Source organism: Megascapheus bottae, chromosome 1 (genome assembly GCF_031878675.1).
Source record: "Megascapheus bottae isolate mThoBot1 chromosome 1, mThoBot2.hap1, whole genome shotgun sequence".
Taxonomy (NCBI): domain Eukaryota; kingdom Metazoa; phylum Chordata; class Mammalia; order Rodentia; family Geomyidae; genus Megascapheus; species Megascapheus bottae.
Genome location: NC_143509.1, coordinates 54,925,539 through 54,944,329, shown reverse-complemented (window position 1 = coordinate 54,944,329; position 18,791 = coordinate 54,925,539). Strand labels below are relative to the sequence as shown.

Here is an 18,791-nt window from a genome sequence, read left to right as displayed (position 1 = left end):
AGAAAAAGCCAGAAGTGGCTCTGTAGCTCAAGAGGTATGTTGGGAGCCAGAGTAGAATCAAACTGTACCTTAATTTGCATCAGACAATTGCTTTATTGTCTTATTGTTTTCTGGCCTTATTCTGTTTAAATGACCTGAGATTTACCATATGAATGTAACACCTGGAAGTTCCCTGGTTTCAAGAAGGGATATAAGCCTGGAGTTGAGAATAAACGAAGCTGCAGTTTTTACCTGGGCTGCAGACCTCCCGGACCGATGTGTTTGTCTCTCTTCTATTTTTTCCAGTCCCTGCCCCCTATTTCAGGAACCCCAATTTGCTGCCGGTAAGCCCCGGCAGAGGCAGAGTGCTAGCCTTGAACAAAAAGTGTCCAAGGACAGTGCTCAGGTCCTCAATGATTTTTATTGACTTGCTTTATTACTTTATTAACCTGGAGTTGAGTCCTGCTTAGGCTGGCTTTGAACCATACTCCTCAGATCTCATTACAGACATGAACCACCAACATCTGGAAAAAATTAATATATATATATATATTTTTTTTTTTTTTTTTTGGCCAGTCCTGGGCTTGAGCTCAGGGCCTGAGCACTGTCCTTGGACTTTCTCAAGGCTAGAGCTCTACCACTTGAGCCTCATCACCATTTCCGGCTTTTTTCTATGTATGTGGTACCGAGGAATCGAACCCAGGTCTTTGTGCATGCTAGGCCAAACTCCCAGCCATATATAAATGTCATATATATATCTACCAGTAGCTCATACTTGTAATCCTAGCTACTCAGGAGGCTGAGATCTGAGGATCACTGTTCAGAGCCAGCCTGGGCACTCTTTCTCCAATTAACCACTAGAAAACCAGAAGTGGCGCTGTCCAGAGGTAGTGTTATAACCTTGAGCTGAAGAGTTCGGGGCAGCACCCAGACCCAGTGTTCATGCCCCAAGACTCACAAAAAAAAAAGTCTCATGGATTTTTCCTGCCTGGGCTGACTTTGAACAGGGATCTTCAAATCTCAGCTTCTTAAGTACCTGGGATTAGATGCATGAGCCACAGTTGTTGGCGTAAGTATCAGGTTTTGATGTCATTGTAAACAGTATTGTCTTAAAACCTGTATTTTCCAAATATTGTTGTATGTAAAAATAGCTCATTATTTTATTTTAAACTGATATCTAGAACTTACTAAATTCAGTTGTTAGTTCTACTAGATTTTATACCAATAACTTTTCTATGTATGTATACTGAACTGCTTTCCTGAGACCAACTTTGGTCAGATCTGTACACAAAAAGCAAAAAACACATAGGTAAATAGTGATAAAGCAGAAGAACAGATGTGTGCCTCTACAGCCCCCACTGAGCTTCCCCTCAGGCCTTCATGAAGCATCTAGGGACTCACACGTCCATATGGTGACCGGCACTCTGCAATCCATCACCCATTTCTTTCTCTATGGCACTCCATTCACTAGGAAGAGAAGGACAACACCAAAGCATCAGAGACTAGCAGTAAGAAAATTATTAAGTAGAGCCAGCCTTTAAATGTTGCTTAATAGCTATATTTAGATTTTGAGTCAAATTTGCTATTTTTTCCTAAATTTAAAACTAAAAGCAAAATGTAAGTTTCTAAAGTGGCTACTTGTCGGGCTGGGAATTCGGCCTAGTGGTAGAGTGCTTGCCTAGCATGCATGAAGACCCGGGTTCGATTCCTCAGTACCATATACATAGAAAAAAGCCAGAAATGGTGCTGAGGCTCAAGTGATAAAGCTCTAGCCTTGAGAAAAGTCCAAGGACAGTGCTCAGGCCCTGAGCTCAAGCCCAGGACTGGCAAAAAAATAAAATAAAATAAAAAAATAAAATAAAGTGGCTACTTGTCGTTAAGTCCAAGGTAAGTAAACTTTCTTGTGATGTTCATTTAAAGCAATTATGAAGCTTTTGGCTAATCCAGATACCACTACTTCTCTGCATCTACTTAATCATAATCTATAATAGCTCTCATGAATACACATGATTACAATTCATAAAAAAGATGATTGTATAGAACCATCAAGTATGCAGTAAAACCCTAGTAACCATTAACATGTTGGAGAAAACCTATTAGGAGAATAACGCACTTGATTGTCATTTTGCTAAAATAGCTCTTTGAGAAAGCACACATAGGAATTATACATTACTATCGTAAACTAGGGGAAGGGGATCTGCAAGCCCAAAACAGATGAAGCAATCCTAATCTAAAAGGCTGACACACCTGACACTGTTTTTTTTTTTGCTTTGTTTTGTTTTTGGTGGAACTGAGCTTTTAACTCAAGAGCTTTTACACTTGCTAGGCAGGTGTTCTGCCATGTAAGTCACATCCCATAGACATTTCTACTTTAATTTGGTCTCTGGTTATATGCCTTTTTTTTTTTTTTTTGGTCATAGGGCTGTCACTCTGGGCCTGGGTACTGTCCCTGAGCTCTTCAGCTCAGGGCTATCACCCTATCCCTTGAGACATAGCACCACTTCTAGTTTTCTGGTGGCTAATTAGACATAAGAGTTTCACGGACTTTAGTGCCGGGCCTGGCTTTGAACTAAGATCCTCAGATCGCAGCCTCCTGAGTAGCTAGGATTATAGGCGTGAGCCATCCGGCCAGGCCTGGTTATATGCCTTTTGTACATGGCTTTTTTGAAGAAATTTGCTTGTGTATTTTCCTGGAAATGGTTAGAAGAAACTGTAACAATGAATCTGGGAGAAATGTTCTTTTAGATAGGTATTTTTCAATGTTTAATGAAGAGACTCTAGCAGCTTCTGACAACTCTCATTAGCTGCAAATGCATAGCTTTTGGCACTTAAAACCTTTTCCTTTGTTTCAGACACAGGTAGCATACCTGTAATCTTAGCTACCCAGGAGGCTGAGATTTGAGGATCGCAGTTTAAAGCTAGTCTGGGTAGATAAATCAGAGACTTTTTTTTTTTGGTTGTTGGTGGGGGCTGAAGTCTGGGCCTAGGCTCTGTCCCTGAGCTCTTCGGCTCAAGTCTAGCAGTCTACTACTTGAGCGTGCCACTTCCAGTTTTCTGGTGGCTACTTGGAGGTAAGGAGTTTTGTGCCTGGGCTGGCTTTGAAATGCAATCCTCAGATCTCAGCCTCCTGAGTAGCTAGAATTATAGGCGTGTGCCACCAGCACTGGGCTCTTTTTTAATATTCTGCTTTCTAGACATAAATTTTCAGATATTTCATGAATTTTGAGGTAAAATAAGAGCCAAATGTTTATCTAATACTTACCTAAAAACTCGCCCATAATTCCCATGTACTTTGTATACACCATAGAGTCGATCTGCTACTCTCTGAAATAAATAGCAAAAATTACATTAGGTTGAAGTTCAGTTAAACAAAATCATCATAAGAAAAACACAGCAAAACCCTAAAACTCACTGGGCTCGTTGGCTCATGCCTGTAATCCTAGTTACTCGGGAGGCTGAGTTTTGAGGATTGTGGTTCAAAGCCAGCCCTAAAGATTGTGAGACTCTTATCTCCAATTAACTGCCAGAAAACTGGAAGTGGTGCAGTAGTTCAAGGGGTAGGGCAACAGCCTTGAGCTGAAGAGCTCAGGGACAAGGCCCAGGCCCAGGGGTAGGATGGTAGCCTTGAGCTGAAGAACAGAGACAAAACCCAAGCCCAGAGCTCAAGCCCCATGACTGGAGAAAACAATGAAAATATCAACAACACAAAAAACATACAAACAAACAAAACCCAAAACTCTTGCTTAGTGTAATAAACTTGAAATATACATTAAAAATACTATTTATTAAGAAAAAAAATCCTTAAAAACAGGCCACTGCTCATGGTTCATGCTTGTAATTTCACCTACTCAGATCGCTGAGTCATAAGAATCACAATTAGAAGCCAGTCTCTGCAGGAAAGTCTATGACACTCTTATCTCCAATTAACCCAAAAGCTCAATTGGAACTGTGGCACAAATGATAAAGCACTAACCAGAACAAAACAGCTTAGGGATGGTGCTTAGGCCCTCAGTTCCAGCCTCAGTACCCACCCTCCCCAGCACCAAAAAAAAAGGGCTGGGAGTTTGGCCTAGTGGTTAAAGTGCCTGCCTAGCATGCATGAAGACCCGGGTTCGATTCCTTGGTACCACATACATAGAAAAAAGCCGGAAGTGGTGCTGAGGCTCAAGTGGTAGAGCTCTAGACTTGAGAAAGTCCAAGGACAGTGCTCAGGCCCTGAGCTCAAGCCCAGGACTGGCAAAAAAAAAAAAAAAGGGCTGGGAGTGTGGGATTGCTTGCCTAGCATTCGTGAAGCCTGGGTTCAATTTCTCAGTACCACATAAACAGAAAAAAGCCAGAAGTGGTGCTGCAGATCAAGTTGTAGAGTATTAGTCTTGAGCAAAAAGAGACTCAGGAACAGTGCGTAGGCCCTGAATTCAAGCCCCAGGATTGGCAAAAAAAAACCAAAAAAAACCCCACAACCATAAACATAAACAGAGCTATATTACATTTCTTTACTTCCTTTCATGCATAGTTTCTATTAATACCTTCAAATTTCCTACAACAAGGTAGACTATCCAGAATCGAACCATGGGCTTTGTGCATGTTAGGCAAACACTCTACTACTAGGCCAAACTCTTATAGTTTTATACATAAAGGCTGAACAGTTTCAATATAGTTCCATAATATTTTGTCAAAAAATAAAGCCTTCCACCTGGCTCTGGTGGCTCATAACTGTGATCCTAAGCTACTTAAAAAGGCTGAGATCTGAGGATCTAGCCTAGGCAGGAAAATCCAGGAGACTCTTATCTCCAATTAAGCCCTGAAAACTGGAAGCAGAGCTGTGGCTCAAAATGGTAGAGAGCTAGCCTTGAGCAAAAGAGCTCAGGGAATGCACCCAGGCTCTAAATTCCAGCCCTAAAACAACAAAAACAACAACAAAACCAAAACCAAAAGGTAAATCCTTCTAACCAAGAAACAAAGTAGATATTTTTTGAACAGAATTTCATTTACATCATTAAGAAAAAGGGCTAACTATTCATTCCACCCATTCACATATATTTTCAAAAAAAAATTGTCACCTACGGATTTTTTTATTTTTTGGTGAGTCATGGGGCTTGAACTTGGCCTGGGCACTGTCCCTAAGCTCTTCAGCTCAATGCTACCGCCCTACTCTTGAGCCAAGCACCACTTCCCATGTTCTAGAGGTTAATTGGAGGAGATAGGAGTCTCGGGTCCTTTTGTGTCCGGGTCCTTTTTTGTCCGGGTTGGCTTTGAACCTTGATCCTCAGATCTCAGCCTCCTGAGCAGCTAGGATTACAGGCATGAGCTACTGTGTGCTGGCAGGAATTAAAATATTATATCCCCAAATACTATGGATATGAACTACAAGAACAAATGTCAATACCACATAAATGCCTAAAAACTTTTCTGCTGTACAGTTTCTAAAGATCAGAGGATAAATCACTTCCCTGAATATTTTTTTCCTTTTTCTTTTCTTTTTTTTTTTGTGCCAATCCTGGAGCTTGACTTCAGGGCCTGGGTGCTGTTCTTGAGCTTGTTTTCCCCCTCAAGGCTAGTGCTCTACACCTTGAATTCAACTTCAGCTCTGCCTTTTGGTAGTTAATTGTAAATAAGAGTCTCAAAGCCTGGGCTAGGTGGCTCTTGCCTGTAATCCTAGCTGCAAAAAAGACTTGAGACTCTTCAATTAACCTCTAGAAAAATGGGAAATAGAGCTTTGCTCAAGGGTAGGTCGATAGCCTTGAGCTGAAGAGCTCAGGGAGAGCATCCAGGTAAGTTCAAGTCCCCAAGACCCACTAAAAAAAAAGTCTCGGGCCAGGAGTTTGGCCTAGTGGTAAGAATGCTTGCCTAGCATGCACAAAGACCCAGGTTTGATTCCTCAGTACCACATATATAGAAAAAAAGCTCGAAATGGTGCTGTGGCTCCAGTGGTAGAGCTCTACCCTCGATAAAGCCCAAGGTCAGTACTCAGGCCCTGAGTTCAAGGCCCAGGACTGGCAAAAAAATAAAATAAAGTCTCACAGACTTCCTGCCTAGACTGGCTTTAAACTGCAATCCTCCGATCTCAGCCTCCTGAGTAGCTAGGATTACAAACATAAACCATCACTTCATGGCTTACTTTCTTGATTCTTTCACACAAACATGAGTAAATTTAGTAATTGTGTATTAATTATATAATAAATCCTTACCTCTCAAGACTTCAGCTCTTGGTAAAAGAATACTGTTGTGAATACTTGTATAGGTCTGGGGTGGAGAACATTGTCCACCTATCTGCCTGCTTTGAGGGAACACATGTGCACACGGCACTAGGTCAGCAGCCCTCACTTCGGCTGCTTGTTTTGTACAGTTACTTTTTGTTCATTCATGTCACCATTAGACTATAGCCACTTACACTGCAGAGACGCAACAAGGACCATACAGCAAGCTAAGCTGGAAACATTTACTACCTGATATGCATGAAGAGTTTGCTCTTGGGACAAAGCTCCTAGCCTTATCCCACCCCAAACTCTTCAGCATTGTCCTCAGATTGCTATGCAAATTTCTCTACCGTGTTATTAGCTAATTAGGTTCTTATTGCTTTATACTATTATTTTTTTCATTTCCTTTTTGGAAGTGGTTCCATCAAGAAATACATTTGGGATACAGTAGATACTAGAGTTTAACAAGTTCTTTTCCTGGAACACTTTTTGGATTTTCTTTTTCTTTCCCTTCCTTCCCTCCTTCCTTCCTTCCTTCTTTCTTTCTTTCATCCGTTAAGGGGCTTGAACTTTGAGCCTGGGCACTGTTCCTAAGGTCTTCAGCTCAAGGCTACCACCTTACCTACTCCCAGAGCCACAGCATCACTTCCAGATTTCTGGTGGTTAACTGGATAAAAGTCTCACAGACTTTTGTGCACCGGGTGGCTTTGAACCATGCTCCTCAGATCTCAGCCTCCTGAGTAGCTAGGATTACAGAAAGTAGCCCAGCAGGCTACTTAAAAATTCTAGCAGGGTTTTTAACATCTCATATAAGGGGAAAGGAGGTCAGGAGGGAAAATGCTGGGAGAAAATAAGGGAGGGAATGACACTGCTCAAAAAAAAGTGTACTCTAGGGCTGGGAGTTTGGCCTAGTGGTATAGTGCTTACCTCACATGCAGTAAGACCTGGACTTGATTCCTTGGTACCAGGTACGTAGAAAAAGCTGGAAGTGGTGCTATGGCTCAAGTGGTAGAGCTCTAGCCTTGAGAAAGCCCAAGGACAGTGCTCAGGCCCTGAACTCAAGACTAGGCTGGCCAAAATAAATAAATAAATAATGACTGTTTGAAAGAACAGTGACTTGCTGTAAGAAATGTCATACAGAACTAGTTGATACTCCAAAGAGTACAAGATGGAAAATATGACTTTAGGCTACTAATTTTTCCAGACTTTACACTTTTACTGATTCAGTCACCTTCTTAAAAACTGTACTTTTGTCATTTTACAATCTTACGCCTGGGAGAGAACTCATTAACCAACCAGTTAAGAACATGAACTAGAAGCAATGTAAGCACACAATGTAAAACCACAAATAAATGTTCAAGTCTGGCATGATGGTACATAATCCCAGTTCTCAGGAGGATGAAGCAAAGGTGTCACAAGCCTGAACTACATAGATCATGTCTCAAAGGAAATAAAAAGTTCAAGAAAAAATTTTTTGTGAATCTCAAATATGAAAGTTTCTTTTTTGAGACAGGGTTACACTATGGAGCCAAGGCTGGCCTTGACCTCATGATCTTCCTGCCTTTCGTGTGCATGTTCTTTGTCACCTAAGGGTTTGTATGTTGGGAGACAAGTCCTCGATAGGGTGATGGAGAACCTTTAGGATGTGGGGCTTTGTGGCAAGTATTTCAATTAGTAATGGTGATAATATAGTTCTCATGAGACAACGAAAGAATGCGTTCTCATAAAAACAACAAGACTGCTTTCCTGTCTTGCCATGTGATCTTGCCCTTTCACATGTGCTGTCTATCATAGTATGATAAGCCTATTCTCACCAAAGCCTGAACCTCCCAAACTAAAGAGCTAAATAAACCTCTTTTCTTTACAAAGCTAAAAGTATTTCGTTAAAGCAGCAGCAAATGGACTAATACAGAGCATAGAGACTGGCGAATACAGATCATCAGGAAAGTTTTCTTCCCTTAGTCTATTTCTCTATACTGGTGTGTGTGTGTGTGTGTGTGTTGCTAAGTACTAAACCCAAATACTGGTGTGTGTGTGTGTGTGCGCGTGTGTGTGTTGCTAAGTACTAAACCCAAATACTGGTGTGTGTGTGTGTGTGTGTGTGTGTGTGTGCATGTGTGTGCGTGTGTATGTGTGTGTGTGTGTGTGTGTGTGTGTTGCTAAGTACTAAACTCAAAACTTCAAACATGTTAGGAAAGTACTCTTCCCTATTTTTCTGTGTTACGGAAATCTTCAAATATACAAAAAGTACAGAAAACAAAGAGCTTAAGGATGTAGCTCTAAAACTGCCTTACTTTCTGCTTGTTACCAGTGGACTCTTTTTTTTGTTTTTATTAAAGCAAATCCAAAACAATCTATTTTGTTTCAATAAGACTGCTATCTTTATAAGACGTAATCTTAGACTTGATAACACAGCAACTATCAAAACCTTTAGCATCAGCAAGTTCAAAGTTCTTTCTAGCTTCTTTCAAAAGATCAAAATGGAGGACACATTTTCCAGGAACATTAGTTTACCGAAAGTATTTCCATGCCTTTACAGTCAAGGTATATAGTTAAGTACAAAGATTATTCCTCTATTTCTAGTTCCTTTTGTCAAAGAAGACTTTCATCTCAAGTTAACTTAGTGGAACTTTAAGAACACAGACATGGAGCCAGGCGTAGTGAGGCACACCACTAATCCTAACACTTGGAAGACTATGGCAGGAGGATTATGAATTGAGGCCAGCTTGGGCAACATGCTCAGACATTGTCTCAGAAAAAAAGCAAAACAAATCCTATGGGGGGAAAAAAGTACAGACACATTCATAAATTATTCCATAGTTCCACAGATCTTAAAAGCAAAACAAAACTTGTGAGGATAGTAGTCTAAAATCCTATACTCATTCACATTCTAACACTGAAATGGTATGCCTTTTGATAAGATGTCAAAACTACACTATTACAGACCAGAAAAAAAAAACAAAAAATAAGCTAAGATTCATCAACTAGTTTATAATAATAATAATAAAAATAAAACTTCATATTTCTTTTAAAAGGCAGTATGAAGGGCCGGGAATTTGGCTTAGTGGTAGAGTGCTTGCCTAGCATGCACAAAGACCCAGCTTCGATTCCTTGATACCACATGCCAAAAAGTCAGAAGTGGTGCTGAGGCTCAAGTGGTAGGGCTCTAGCCTTGAGAAAACTTAAGGACAGTGCTCAGGCCCTAAGCTCAAGCCCAGGACTGGCGGAAAAAAAAAAGGGGGGGGCAGTATGAATAGTGAATATAAAGTGATTATAAAAGCAGTTGTCATGAATTCCACTCATTACTTAGAAACACAGTGAGTATATGACAAGCACTCCCTTTGCAAATGTGTCAAAAAGCTTTGTGACCACTTACAGCTCTCACTCGAAGAAGATGTGAGATGACAGACTGGAGCTCATCACTGTAGTGTTTTAGTTCAGTAAATCTCCTGAAACAGGAAACAAAGAAAACATTTTTTATGACTACAAGCAGTCTAACAGTTCTGAGAACAATGAGCATCAACATTTAAAAATCAACATAATCAGCAAAAAACTAAAAAACATTTTGACATTTTCAAAGTAAAAAAAAAAAGATGCCAGACTGCATAATGAAAACGGGACTGAGACAGAGATAAAATTAATTGGTATGAAGAATTACTTTATTAAAAAACAAAGGAAAGAAGTTTATGGTACTAAAAAAACTATGGTGCAGCCATAAATCATGGTCTGATTTCAATTTTCCATTTCAGTGTCTCTAGTCTTTATAATAAAGACCTGAAGCTCTGTCACTCTCTAAACAGACAACCTTTACAGACAAACCAGAAGACATGGGAATGGAATGCCTCCCGTCTCCACCTCCTGCCATCCAATTTAAAAACTTCTCATATCTACATATTTTTTCTTTTCTCTAGGAATCATTTCCCATCCTGCTCTAGATTTTAATTCTAGCTATACCTCATACTCCAATTTCCTAACTGCCCTTATCACTTAGATTAAAATATTCTCTCCGCCTATTCCCCTCCTGACCACACACCCAATACCTCTCAACACCCACTTTCACAATCACAATTTCACACTTTTCACCTTCTACTAATAGTTACCTGCCTAAAAAGAAACACTTTCCTTCCCATTCAATTCTTGACCTTGGAATCTGTCTTTACCTTCTGCATTAAAGTGAAGAAATATTCCTGACAAAGTTACCACTATTTTCATGTTGCCAAAATCTAATAACGTATTGTATCACTGTAACATCAATGTTACTTTCTATGGTTTTCCTTTAACTCTTTGATCCCTCCTAAAGTTTCTCTTATAATATTCATTCCCTTCATTTTTCTTATTTCAACTTGAGCATGCAAAGAATTCCCAAAATGTGTGTGTTAAAATTACTATTAAGGGGCTACGGGTTTGGCCTAGTGGTAGAGTGCTTGCCTAACATGCATAGAAAAAAGCCAGAAGTGGTGCTGTGGCTTAAGTGGTAGAGTTCTAGCCTTGAGAAAGTCCAAGGACAGTGCTCAGGCCCTGAGCTCAAGGCCCAGGACTGACCAAAAAAAAAAAATTACTATTAAGGTTTCTGACTTAGAGAAGAGTGAATAACCACACACAGAAGACTAATTTGGCATTCAGTTTCTGCTTGCCACAGGATTCAATTACTGGTAACCCTAGGGTTCCATTTTGGAAAACATCCTTCCAGTGTTGGTTTTCTCTAGGTTTAAGTTCTGGGTTTTCAGCCATCTTGCTCCTAACTCCAGATCTGTAAATCCAACTTACTAGTGGAGATTTGTACTTGTTTACATATCTAAAACTCATCCTTTCTCTTCCATTTCCAAATCTCTTTCTCCTATGCTCTATATACTATAAAGAATAAAACTTGAGTGCTACCTGTAGTTCCTTCTCTTCTTCATTCCATACCTTCTACAAATCATCCAGTCTGTCAATTCTACCTTCTTAAAATTGCCCAACTCATTTCATTCTTTGTTTTTTGGTTTAGTGTTGTTGCTGTTTTTTGGGCAGTCCTAGGGCTTGAACTCAAGGTCTGGGCACTGCCCCTAAGCTTCTTTTGCTCAAGCCATAGTGTCACTTCCAATTTTTTCTGTGTATGTGGTTCTGAGGAATCAAATCCAGGGCTCTATGCATACCATGCAAGCACTCTACCACTAGGCCACACTCCTCATTTAAAGGATCACACTTCCTTTTTTTGTTCCATTGCCTTTTTTTTTTTTTTGGCAGCACTGAGGTTTCAATTCAGAGCTCAGACTTAGACTGGAACTGTACCACTGGAGCCACATCCTCAGTCCTCCATATTCTATTTTTGCTTTTTGTTAGTGGTCATCTTTCCCTTTAAATACAGATAGGGGCTCTCCTAATCAGGTCATATTCATTATTCAAGACTTTCCCTGAAAAGAACCTCCATCAAGGCTTTTTCCTTAAGTTTCTCTATCATCTCAGCTTAAAGGCAAAAACACAGTTTAAGGTCCAAGTATTATGTTTCATGTTTCATATTGCTTTCAAAGTTTCTTATGGCTTTTGTTTTCTCTATCCTGTTAAACTATAAATACTTTAAATCGCACAAAATCTCTTATACATCTAAAACTGGTACAATCAACTATTACCTGAAATCAAACGCTGAAAGAAAAGGAGCTCAATAAACTTGAAAGTCTGAGTTGGAAGCAAAAAACGATCAGAGCCAACCCTCTTCTTCAGACCTCTATGCCCAACTGTGGCCCATTTTAATAGGGTACCTTAAATTCCTTGAAGAGAATTTTATACATATTCTGTATCCATACTTGTTGCTCTCAAAATCAGCATAAAAAAGTGATATAATCTGAAAGTTTGGAAATAAGGAATAACCAAAGCAAATGATTAAGTTGTTTTTGTTTTGTTTTGTTTTGGGTTGGCCATGGGACTTCAACTCTGGGCCTGGGCGTTGTCCTTGAGCTCTTCAGCTCAAGTCTACCACCCTACCCCTTGAGCCACAGTGCCATTTCCCGTTTTCCAGTGGTTAACTGGAGATAAGAGGCACAGGGACATTAGTGCCCGGGATGGCTTTGAATCTTTATCCTCAGATCTCAGCCTCCTGAGTAGCTAGGATTGATTATAGATGTGAGCCATCGCTCCCAGCAAATGATTATGTTATTCAATTAATTAATTAATTTTCCAGTCCTGGGCGTGAACTCAGGGCCTGAGCACTGTCCTTGGACTTTCTCAAGGCTAGAGCTCTACCACTTGAACCTCAGCACCACTTCCGGCTTTTTTATGTATGTGGTACCAAGGAATTGAACCTGGGTTTTCCTGCATGCTAGGCAAGCACTCTACCACTAGGCCAAACGCCCGACCCTATTTTATTTAGTTTTGTTGGTCCTGAGGCTTTAACTCAGAGCACTGGTGTGGTGCCTGAGCTCTTTTTTGGGGGGGCCAGTCCTGGGCTTGGGCTCAGGGCCTCAGCACTGTCCTTGGATTTTCTCAAGGCTAGCACTCTATCACTTGAGCCTCATACCACTTCCGGCTTTTTGCTATGAATGCGGTACCGAGGAATTGAACCTGGGTCTTTGTGCATGGTAGGCAAGCACTCTACTATTAGGCCAAACTCCCAGCCCCCTGAGCTCTTATTTTGAGATGAAGCTACAGTTCTGGTTTTCTGGTAATTAATTGGAAAAAATAGTTTCACAAACTTTTCTGCCCAGGTTGGTTTTGAATCATGAATGATCAGATCTCAGCCTCCTGAGTAGCTAGGATTACAAACTTGAACCACACTATCAGAGCACAGTCCCAAATTATAATTTGAAGTATCTGACTATGAGGCCTGGCTTTCTTTTCAAAGAAAACAATGATTCTATATGTGATTTAATGAAAGTCATACTTTTATTTCTTTTGATCAAATGGTAATTCAAAGCCACAGTAAATAAAACCTCCACTGGACAAGAAAGCACAGGAGAAGAGAAGTTAACCTTGCTTATTTCTAAAAGAGTAGATTTCAATGTAATTCAAAGCCACAGTAAATAAAACCTCCACTGGACAAGAAAGCACAGGAGAAGAGAAGTTAACCTTGCTTATTTCTAAAAGAGTAGATTTCAATGTAACAATATAAATGTTATTTCTTAAATATAGTTGGTCTATATTTTGTTTTAATGGTTTAGTGTATTTGCAACAAAAAATAAGATCGGGGCTGGGAGCATGGTCTAGTGGTACACATACATAGAAGAAAAAAAAAAGCCAGAAGTGGTACTATGGCTCAAGTGGTAGAGTGCTAATTTTGAGAGAGAGAGAGAGAGAGAGAGAGAAAAAAAAAAAAAAAGAAGAACAAGGCCCAAGTGCCCAGGTCCTGAGTTTAAGGCTCAGGACTAGCAAAAAAAAAAAATAATAATAATAATAATAATTTAAAAAATAAGATCAGCCTCTCGTGATTATCTCTCTGAATCATCTAAGATCATCAAAGTGTGTAGAACATTTGCTGCAGTGAAATTTCACTGAAATGTATAAAGAAGATGGATTTTCATCGTCTCAAATTCCTTAGTCTAGGAATAACTGCCATGCATGGTCTTGGTGTGCTGCATGTATCATGGCCAGTATTCATGGAGAGGAGCCCGGATCCAAGATGACCCTGCACCCTCCAATTCCAGAGCGTCTAGAAGAACAGATTATATCAGGGCCATTAAGAATTTCAGTGGCTCTCTCATCAGAATATAAATGTCAGCAAATACAGTTTGAGCATCAGAGCTAATTCTGCATGGGGTGAAGACCTGAAGACATGGGCAGACACTTGGCACCTTTCAGAAAGTGGTCTGGCGGAAACTCTGGTGACTACAGTTGTATGATGGAAGCCAGGAATGGTAACTTGTAAAACTACAAACCTAGCTGGGCACTGCTTGTAATCATAGGAGGCTGAGATCTGAGGATCATAGTTTGAAGCCAACTGGGGCAAAAAAAAAGTCTGTAAGGTTCTTATCTCCACTAAACCACAAAAATGCTCAATGGTAGAGTATTAGCCTTCAGCCAAAGCTCAGGGACAGCACCAAGGCCTTGAGTTCAAGCCCCATAACTGACAAAACGAAACTATGCTTCTATTCAGCTAGAGCAGGTCCTACCCTTCTCCCAACCAAACTGGACAAGGTTGGATGGGGCAGGGGTTACAAGAGTAGCTATCATGACTCCACCTTTTTTGTCTAGATCACAAATTTCTGGCCAATTTTAGAACCAAGTGGGGAGATAGAATAGATTGCCAAGGCTGCTCCTCCGATTAGGTGGATTAATAAATTACCTGTAGTAATCTGGCCACACCCCCTATTTTCCATATTTCTCTGTGGCCAATGGGATACAATAACTGAGGCCATGCCCACATTCCATGCTGCCTGGTAGCATTGGTATTCTCTCTGTTGGCTTATACCACTACCAGCAATTAAGGGAGCTACAGCTGCTGAATGGTCAGTGAGATAATCAGGTAATTTTGGACATATAGTAAGAAGTAAACATAGTTGGGTAGTGATTGGGAGAATAGAGGTGATTTTGGAAAACCTGAGAATATGGCCTCCATACCTTCACTGTCCCTGCACTGGGATGTACATGCAAACAAGACTTAAAAAACTAGCTGCAGGCTGGGCAGGGTGGGTCATGCCTGTAATCCTAGCTACTCAGGAGGCTGAGATCTGAAGATCGAGGTTCAAAGCCAGCCCAGGAAATACAAAGCTGAGAGACTCTTATCTCCAATTAATTACTAGAAAATGGGAAGTGGGGCTGTGGCTCCAGGGTATGGCCGTAGCCCTGACCTCAAGAGCTCAGGGACAACGCCCAGGCCCAGGGTTCAAGAGCCATGACCCCCACCTCACCCCCCCAAAAAACAGATGTCAGTCCTGAATGAACTATATTGGGAGAAAGACAAATGTGTCAACTAGTTGTCTCAGGGGAAGTAGAAGGAGGAGCTGCAGTGGCTGCTGTTGCACTTTACAGGAGAAGGCACAGAGTGCCAAAGACAAGATGTTGGCAGCTACCAAGACTGCTGCTGAGGCCCCTTCAGACCTGTGGGGCCGCACAGAAATTTAAGTCACAGAGAAGCAGCGAGGGTTTGAAGTGGAGACGAGACACATCCCCAAGGAGAAGCTGAGATGCCTTGCACCCTGGGAGAACTTCACTGGTTCAAAGCCAGCCTGGCAATCTGTGAGACTCATCTCCAATTAAACTGGAAGTAGCACTGTGGCTCAAATGGTAAAATGCTAGCCTTAAGCAAAAGAAGCTCAGGGACAGTGCCCAGGCTCTAGCTCAAGCCCCAGGACTGGTTTTAAAAACAAAACAAAACAAGAGTATACTGTAACATGATGAGCACTAAGTAATAACGTTCTGTTTCAATGTACAGTTTATTGAATGCAACAGATACAGCACTCAAGTCTGGGATATGGATAGAAAGGGAAGCTGTGAGAGAGAGGAGATAAGAGGGTACAGAACTCTACTTCCTGCTTACTTCTGCTGTGAACATAAAAATTCTCTAACTAAAGCCTATTACAAAATGTAATGAAACAGAACAATGTTTACTATCACAACTTCAAATTACCAAAACTTTAAAAAGTAATTATTTGGGGCCGGGAGTTTAGCTTAGTGGTGGAGTGCTTGCCTAGCATGCACAGAGACCCGGGTTCGATTCCTCGGTACCACATACATAGAAAAAAGCCGGACGTGGTGCTGAGGCTCAAGTGATAGAGTGCTATCCTTGAGAAAGTCCAAGGACAGTGCTCAGGCCCTGAGCCCAAGCCCACGACTGGCAAAAAAAAAAAAAAAAGTAATTATTTGGTCCCAGAGTTTGGCCTAGTGGTAGTGTGCTTGCCTAGCTTACATGAAGACTGGGGTTCAATTCCTCGGTAACATATACATAGAAAAAGCTGAAAGTGGTGCTGTGGTTCAAACCCCAGGACTGGCAAAAAAAAAAAAAAAGAAATCAAGGAGGAGACCAAAAACATGGATTCCTTGGTACAATATACACAGAAAAAGCCGGAAGTGGAGCTGTGGCTCAAGTGGTAGAGTGCTAGCCTTGAGCAAAAAGAAACTTAAATAAAGTGCTTATGCCCTGAGTTTTAAGCCCCAGGACTGACCAAAAAAAAAAAAAAGGAGTTCAGTGTTAGAGCACTTGCCTAGTATGTGAGAGGCTGTAGGCAGGGGATCTGAAACACAAGTCAATATGTTACAGTTCATAAAGTCAGGCATGACAGATCATCATTAGCTTTTTTGATACGAAAAACTACTAGGGGGGGCCAGGAGTTTGGCCTAGAGGTAGAGTGCTTGCCTGGCATGCATGAAAACCTGGGTTCAATTCCTCGGTATCACATACATAGGGGGGAAAAAAGCTGGAAATGGTGCTATGGCTCAAGTGGTAAAGCTCTAGCCTTGAAAAAGCCCAAGGACAGGCCCTGCATTCAATCCTCAGGACTAGCAAACAAACAAACAAACAAACAAGCAATAAATAAATAAATAAAGCTACTTGGTAAACTTGGTCCCTGAAAACAGAAATGTCCCATATGTTTAAGCACATTTCTTGGGGGTGGGAGGGAGATGTAACTAAGGGTGTTACTAGGGCTTGAATGCTGGGCCAGTGCTTTTTTTTTTTTTTTTTTTTTTTTTTTTTTTTTGCCAGTTCTGGGCTGGAGCTTAGGGCCTGAGCACTGTCCTTGGACTTTCTCAAGGCTAGAGCTCTACCACTTGAGCCTCAGCACCACTTCTGGCTTTTTGTATATGGTACTGAGGAAATTGAACCAGGGTCTTTGGGCATGCTAGGCAAGCACTCTACCACTAGGCCAAACTCCCAGCCCCAGGGCCAGTGCTGCACTGTCCTTGGGCTTTTTCAAGGCCAGCACCTCTACCACTTGAGCCATAGCACCATGTCCATCTTTTTATGTGTATGTGGAACCAAGGAATTGAACCCAGGGTTTTGTCCATGCTAGGCTAGTATTCTACCACTGGGCCAAGCTCCTGACTGGCTTATTATTTTTGAACTAGCATCTCACCTTGGTGAGATCTGCCTATGTGAGGCTTCCTACAGGCACTTGTCATCTCCTCCAGCTCTTCATTGAGAAGAGGGCTCTTGAACTTTTCTGTCTGAACTTGTCTAGAACTTCAATCCTCACACCCTAGTAGCTAAGGACTGCAAGTGTGAACCACTAGTATCTGGCCTGTCTAAGCACATTTCTAAGAGAAAACCTCCTTTACTTGGCTTGGTGCATGTGAATCAACTATAATTCTAGCTAGCTATTCAAAAGCTGAGATCTAAGAATCTCAGTCTGAAGCCAGTACTGGCAAACAAATCTGAGAAAGTTTTATTTCCAATTAACAGTAAAAAGCCAGAACTCGAGGTGTGGTATGAGTGGTAGAATGACATCTGTGAGTGGAAAAAACAAAAAACACAGAAGTCCTGGGTTTTTGTTTTTGCCAGTCCTGGGGCTTGAACTCAGGGCCTAGGCACTATCCTTGGACACTTTTTACTCAAGGCTAGTACTCTGCCACTTGAGCCACAGGACCACTTCTGGCTTTTTTTTTTTCTGTGTATGTGCTTTCAGGGAATCTAACCCAGGGCTTCGTGCATGCTAGGTGAGCACTCTACCAATAGGCCACACTCACAGCTCAGAAGTCCTGGGTTTAAGCTTTGGTAACCAAAACAAAACAAAATTCCACTAACTAAACTGTCCAGTTAAAGAAGTGTATAATAAAGAGCCTAATCGGGTGTAGTGGCTTATACCTGTAACTGTAGCTACTCAGGAGGCTCAGATCTGAGGATCAAGGTTCAAAGCCAGCCCAGGCAATACATACCTGAGACTCTTCAATTAACCACTAGAAAACCAGAAGGGCAGTAGCCTTGAGCTGAAGAGCTCAGGGATAGTGCCCATTTCCAGAACTCAAGCCTCACAACTGACAAAAATAAATAAATAAAAAGCCTAACCTCACAAACTAATTTAGAGAAGTAAACTCTAAAACTCCAATATCTAAGGTTTATCTAATGAGTCATTTCTGAATATACTGGCATCCATTAAGATATATTCCCACAAACACCAAACTGACAATAGGGAAGTCAGGTACATGTCCTATAATCACATTATTATGCAAGTCCTATGAAATTATTATACAAGTATACAAAGGAGATAGTTATTATATAGAATATGTAATTTTCTTAAGTTCTGCACATATTTGACAAGCAAAATTATAGAAAAAAAACTATAAAATTAAAATCACTTTCCCCATTTTTCTGATACCTTCAACACTTAATGAACCCTACTAGGAAAAGGTGGTTTAAATTCCAAAATTCCAAATACTTACAATCGTAAACCCAATTAAGATGCCAAATTCAGTTTTAGACTCAAAGGATTTACTAAATGTGAATTTCTACATAAAATATTTAGCAAATCAAGTGCATACATTCAGAAATGAAAAATTAAATAGACTGATAGGCACCATTCAAAACATTGTAACCGTTATGAAAACAAAACCTTACTTGTCTGGGTTTTTCACTCTGAATGTTGCATTAAGCGCTTTTAACCTGGAGTCTGCCTGGAAAAAATAATTTTTTTTTACTTAATACATTTACATTTCAGGGTATAAAATTCAAAACAGTTCACGTTCTCTTTAGAGTTAAAACTCAAGTACAGT

At 40.7% G+C, this 18,791-nt stretch overlaps 1 protein-coding gene across 1 annotated transcript in view; it reads right to left on the bottom strand.

Moving 5' to 3' along the window:
• The window catches only part of Snx4 (sorting nexin 4), a 52,160-nt gene that overhangs the window by 11,107 nt on the left and 22,262 nt on the right, over positions 1-18,791 (bottom strand). The window contains exons 6-9 of the mRNA XM_090344875.1: positions 18,637-18,692; positions 9,553-9,625; positions 3,242-3,303; positions 1,381-1,446 (exon numbers count right to left, since the gene is read on the bottom strand). Of these exons, the coding sequence (XP_090201001.1) occupies positions 1,381-1,446; positions 3,242-3,303; positions 9,553-9,625; positions 18,637-18,692 (257 nt within the window). The remainder of the gene's footprint in view (positions 1-1,380; positions 1,447-3,241; positions 3,304-9,552; positions 9,626-18,636; positions 18,693-18,791) is intronic.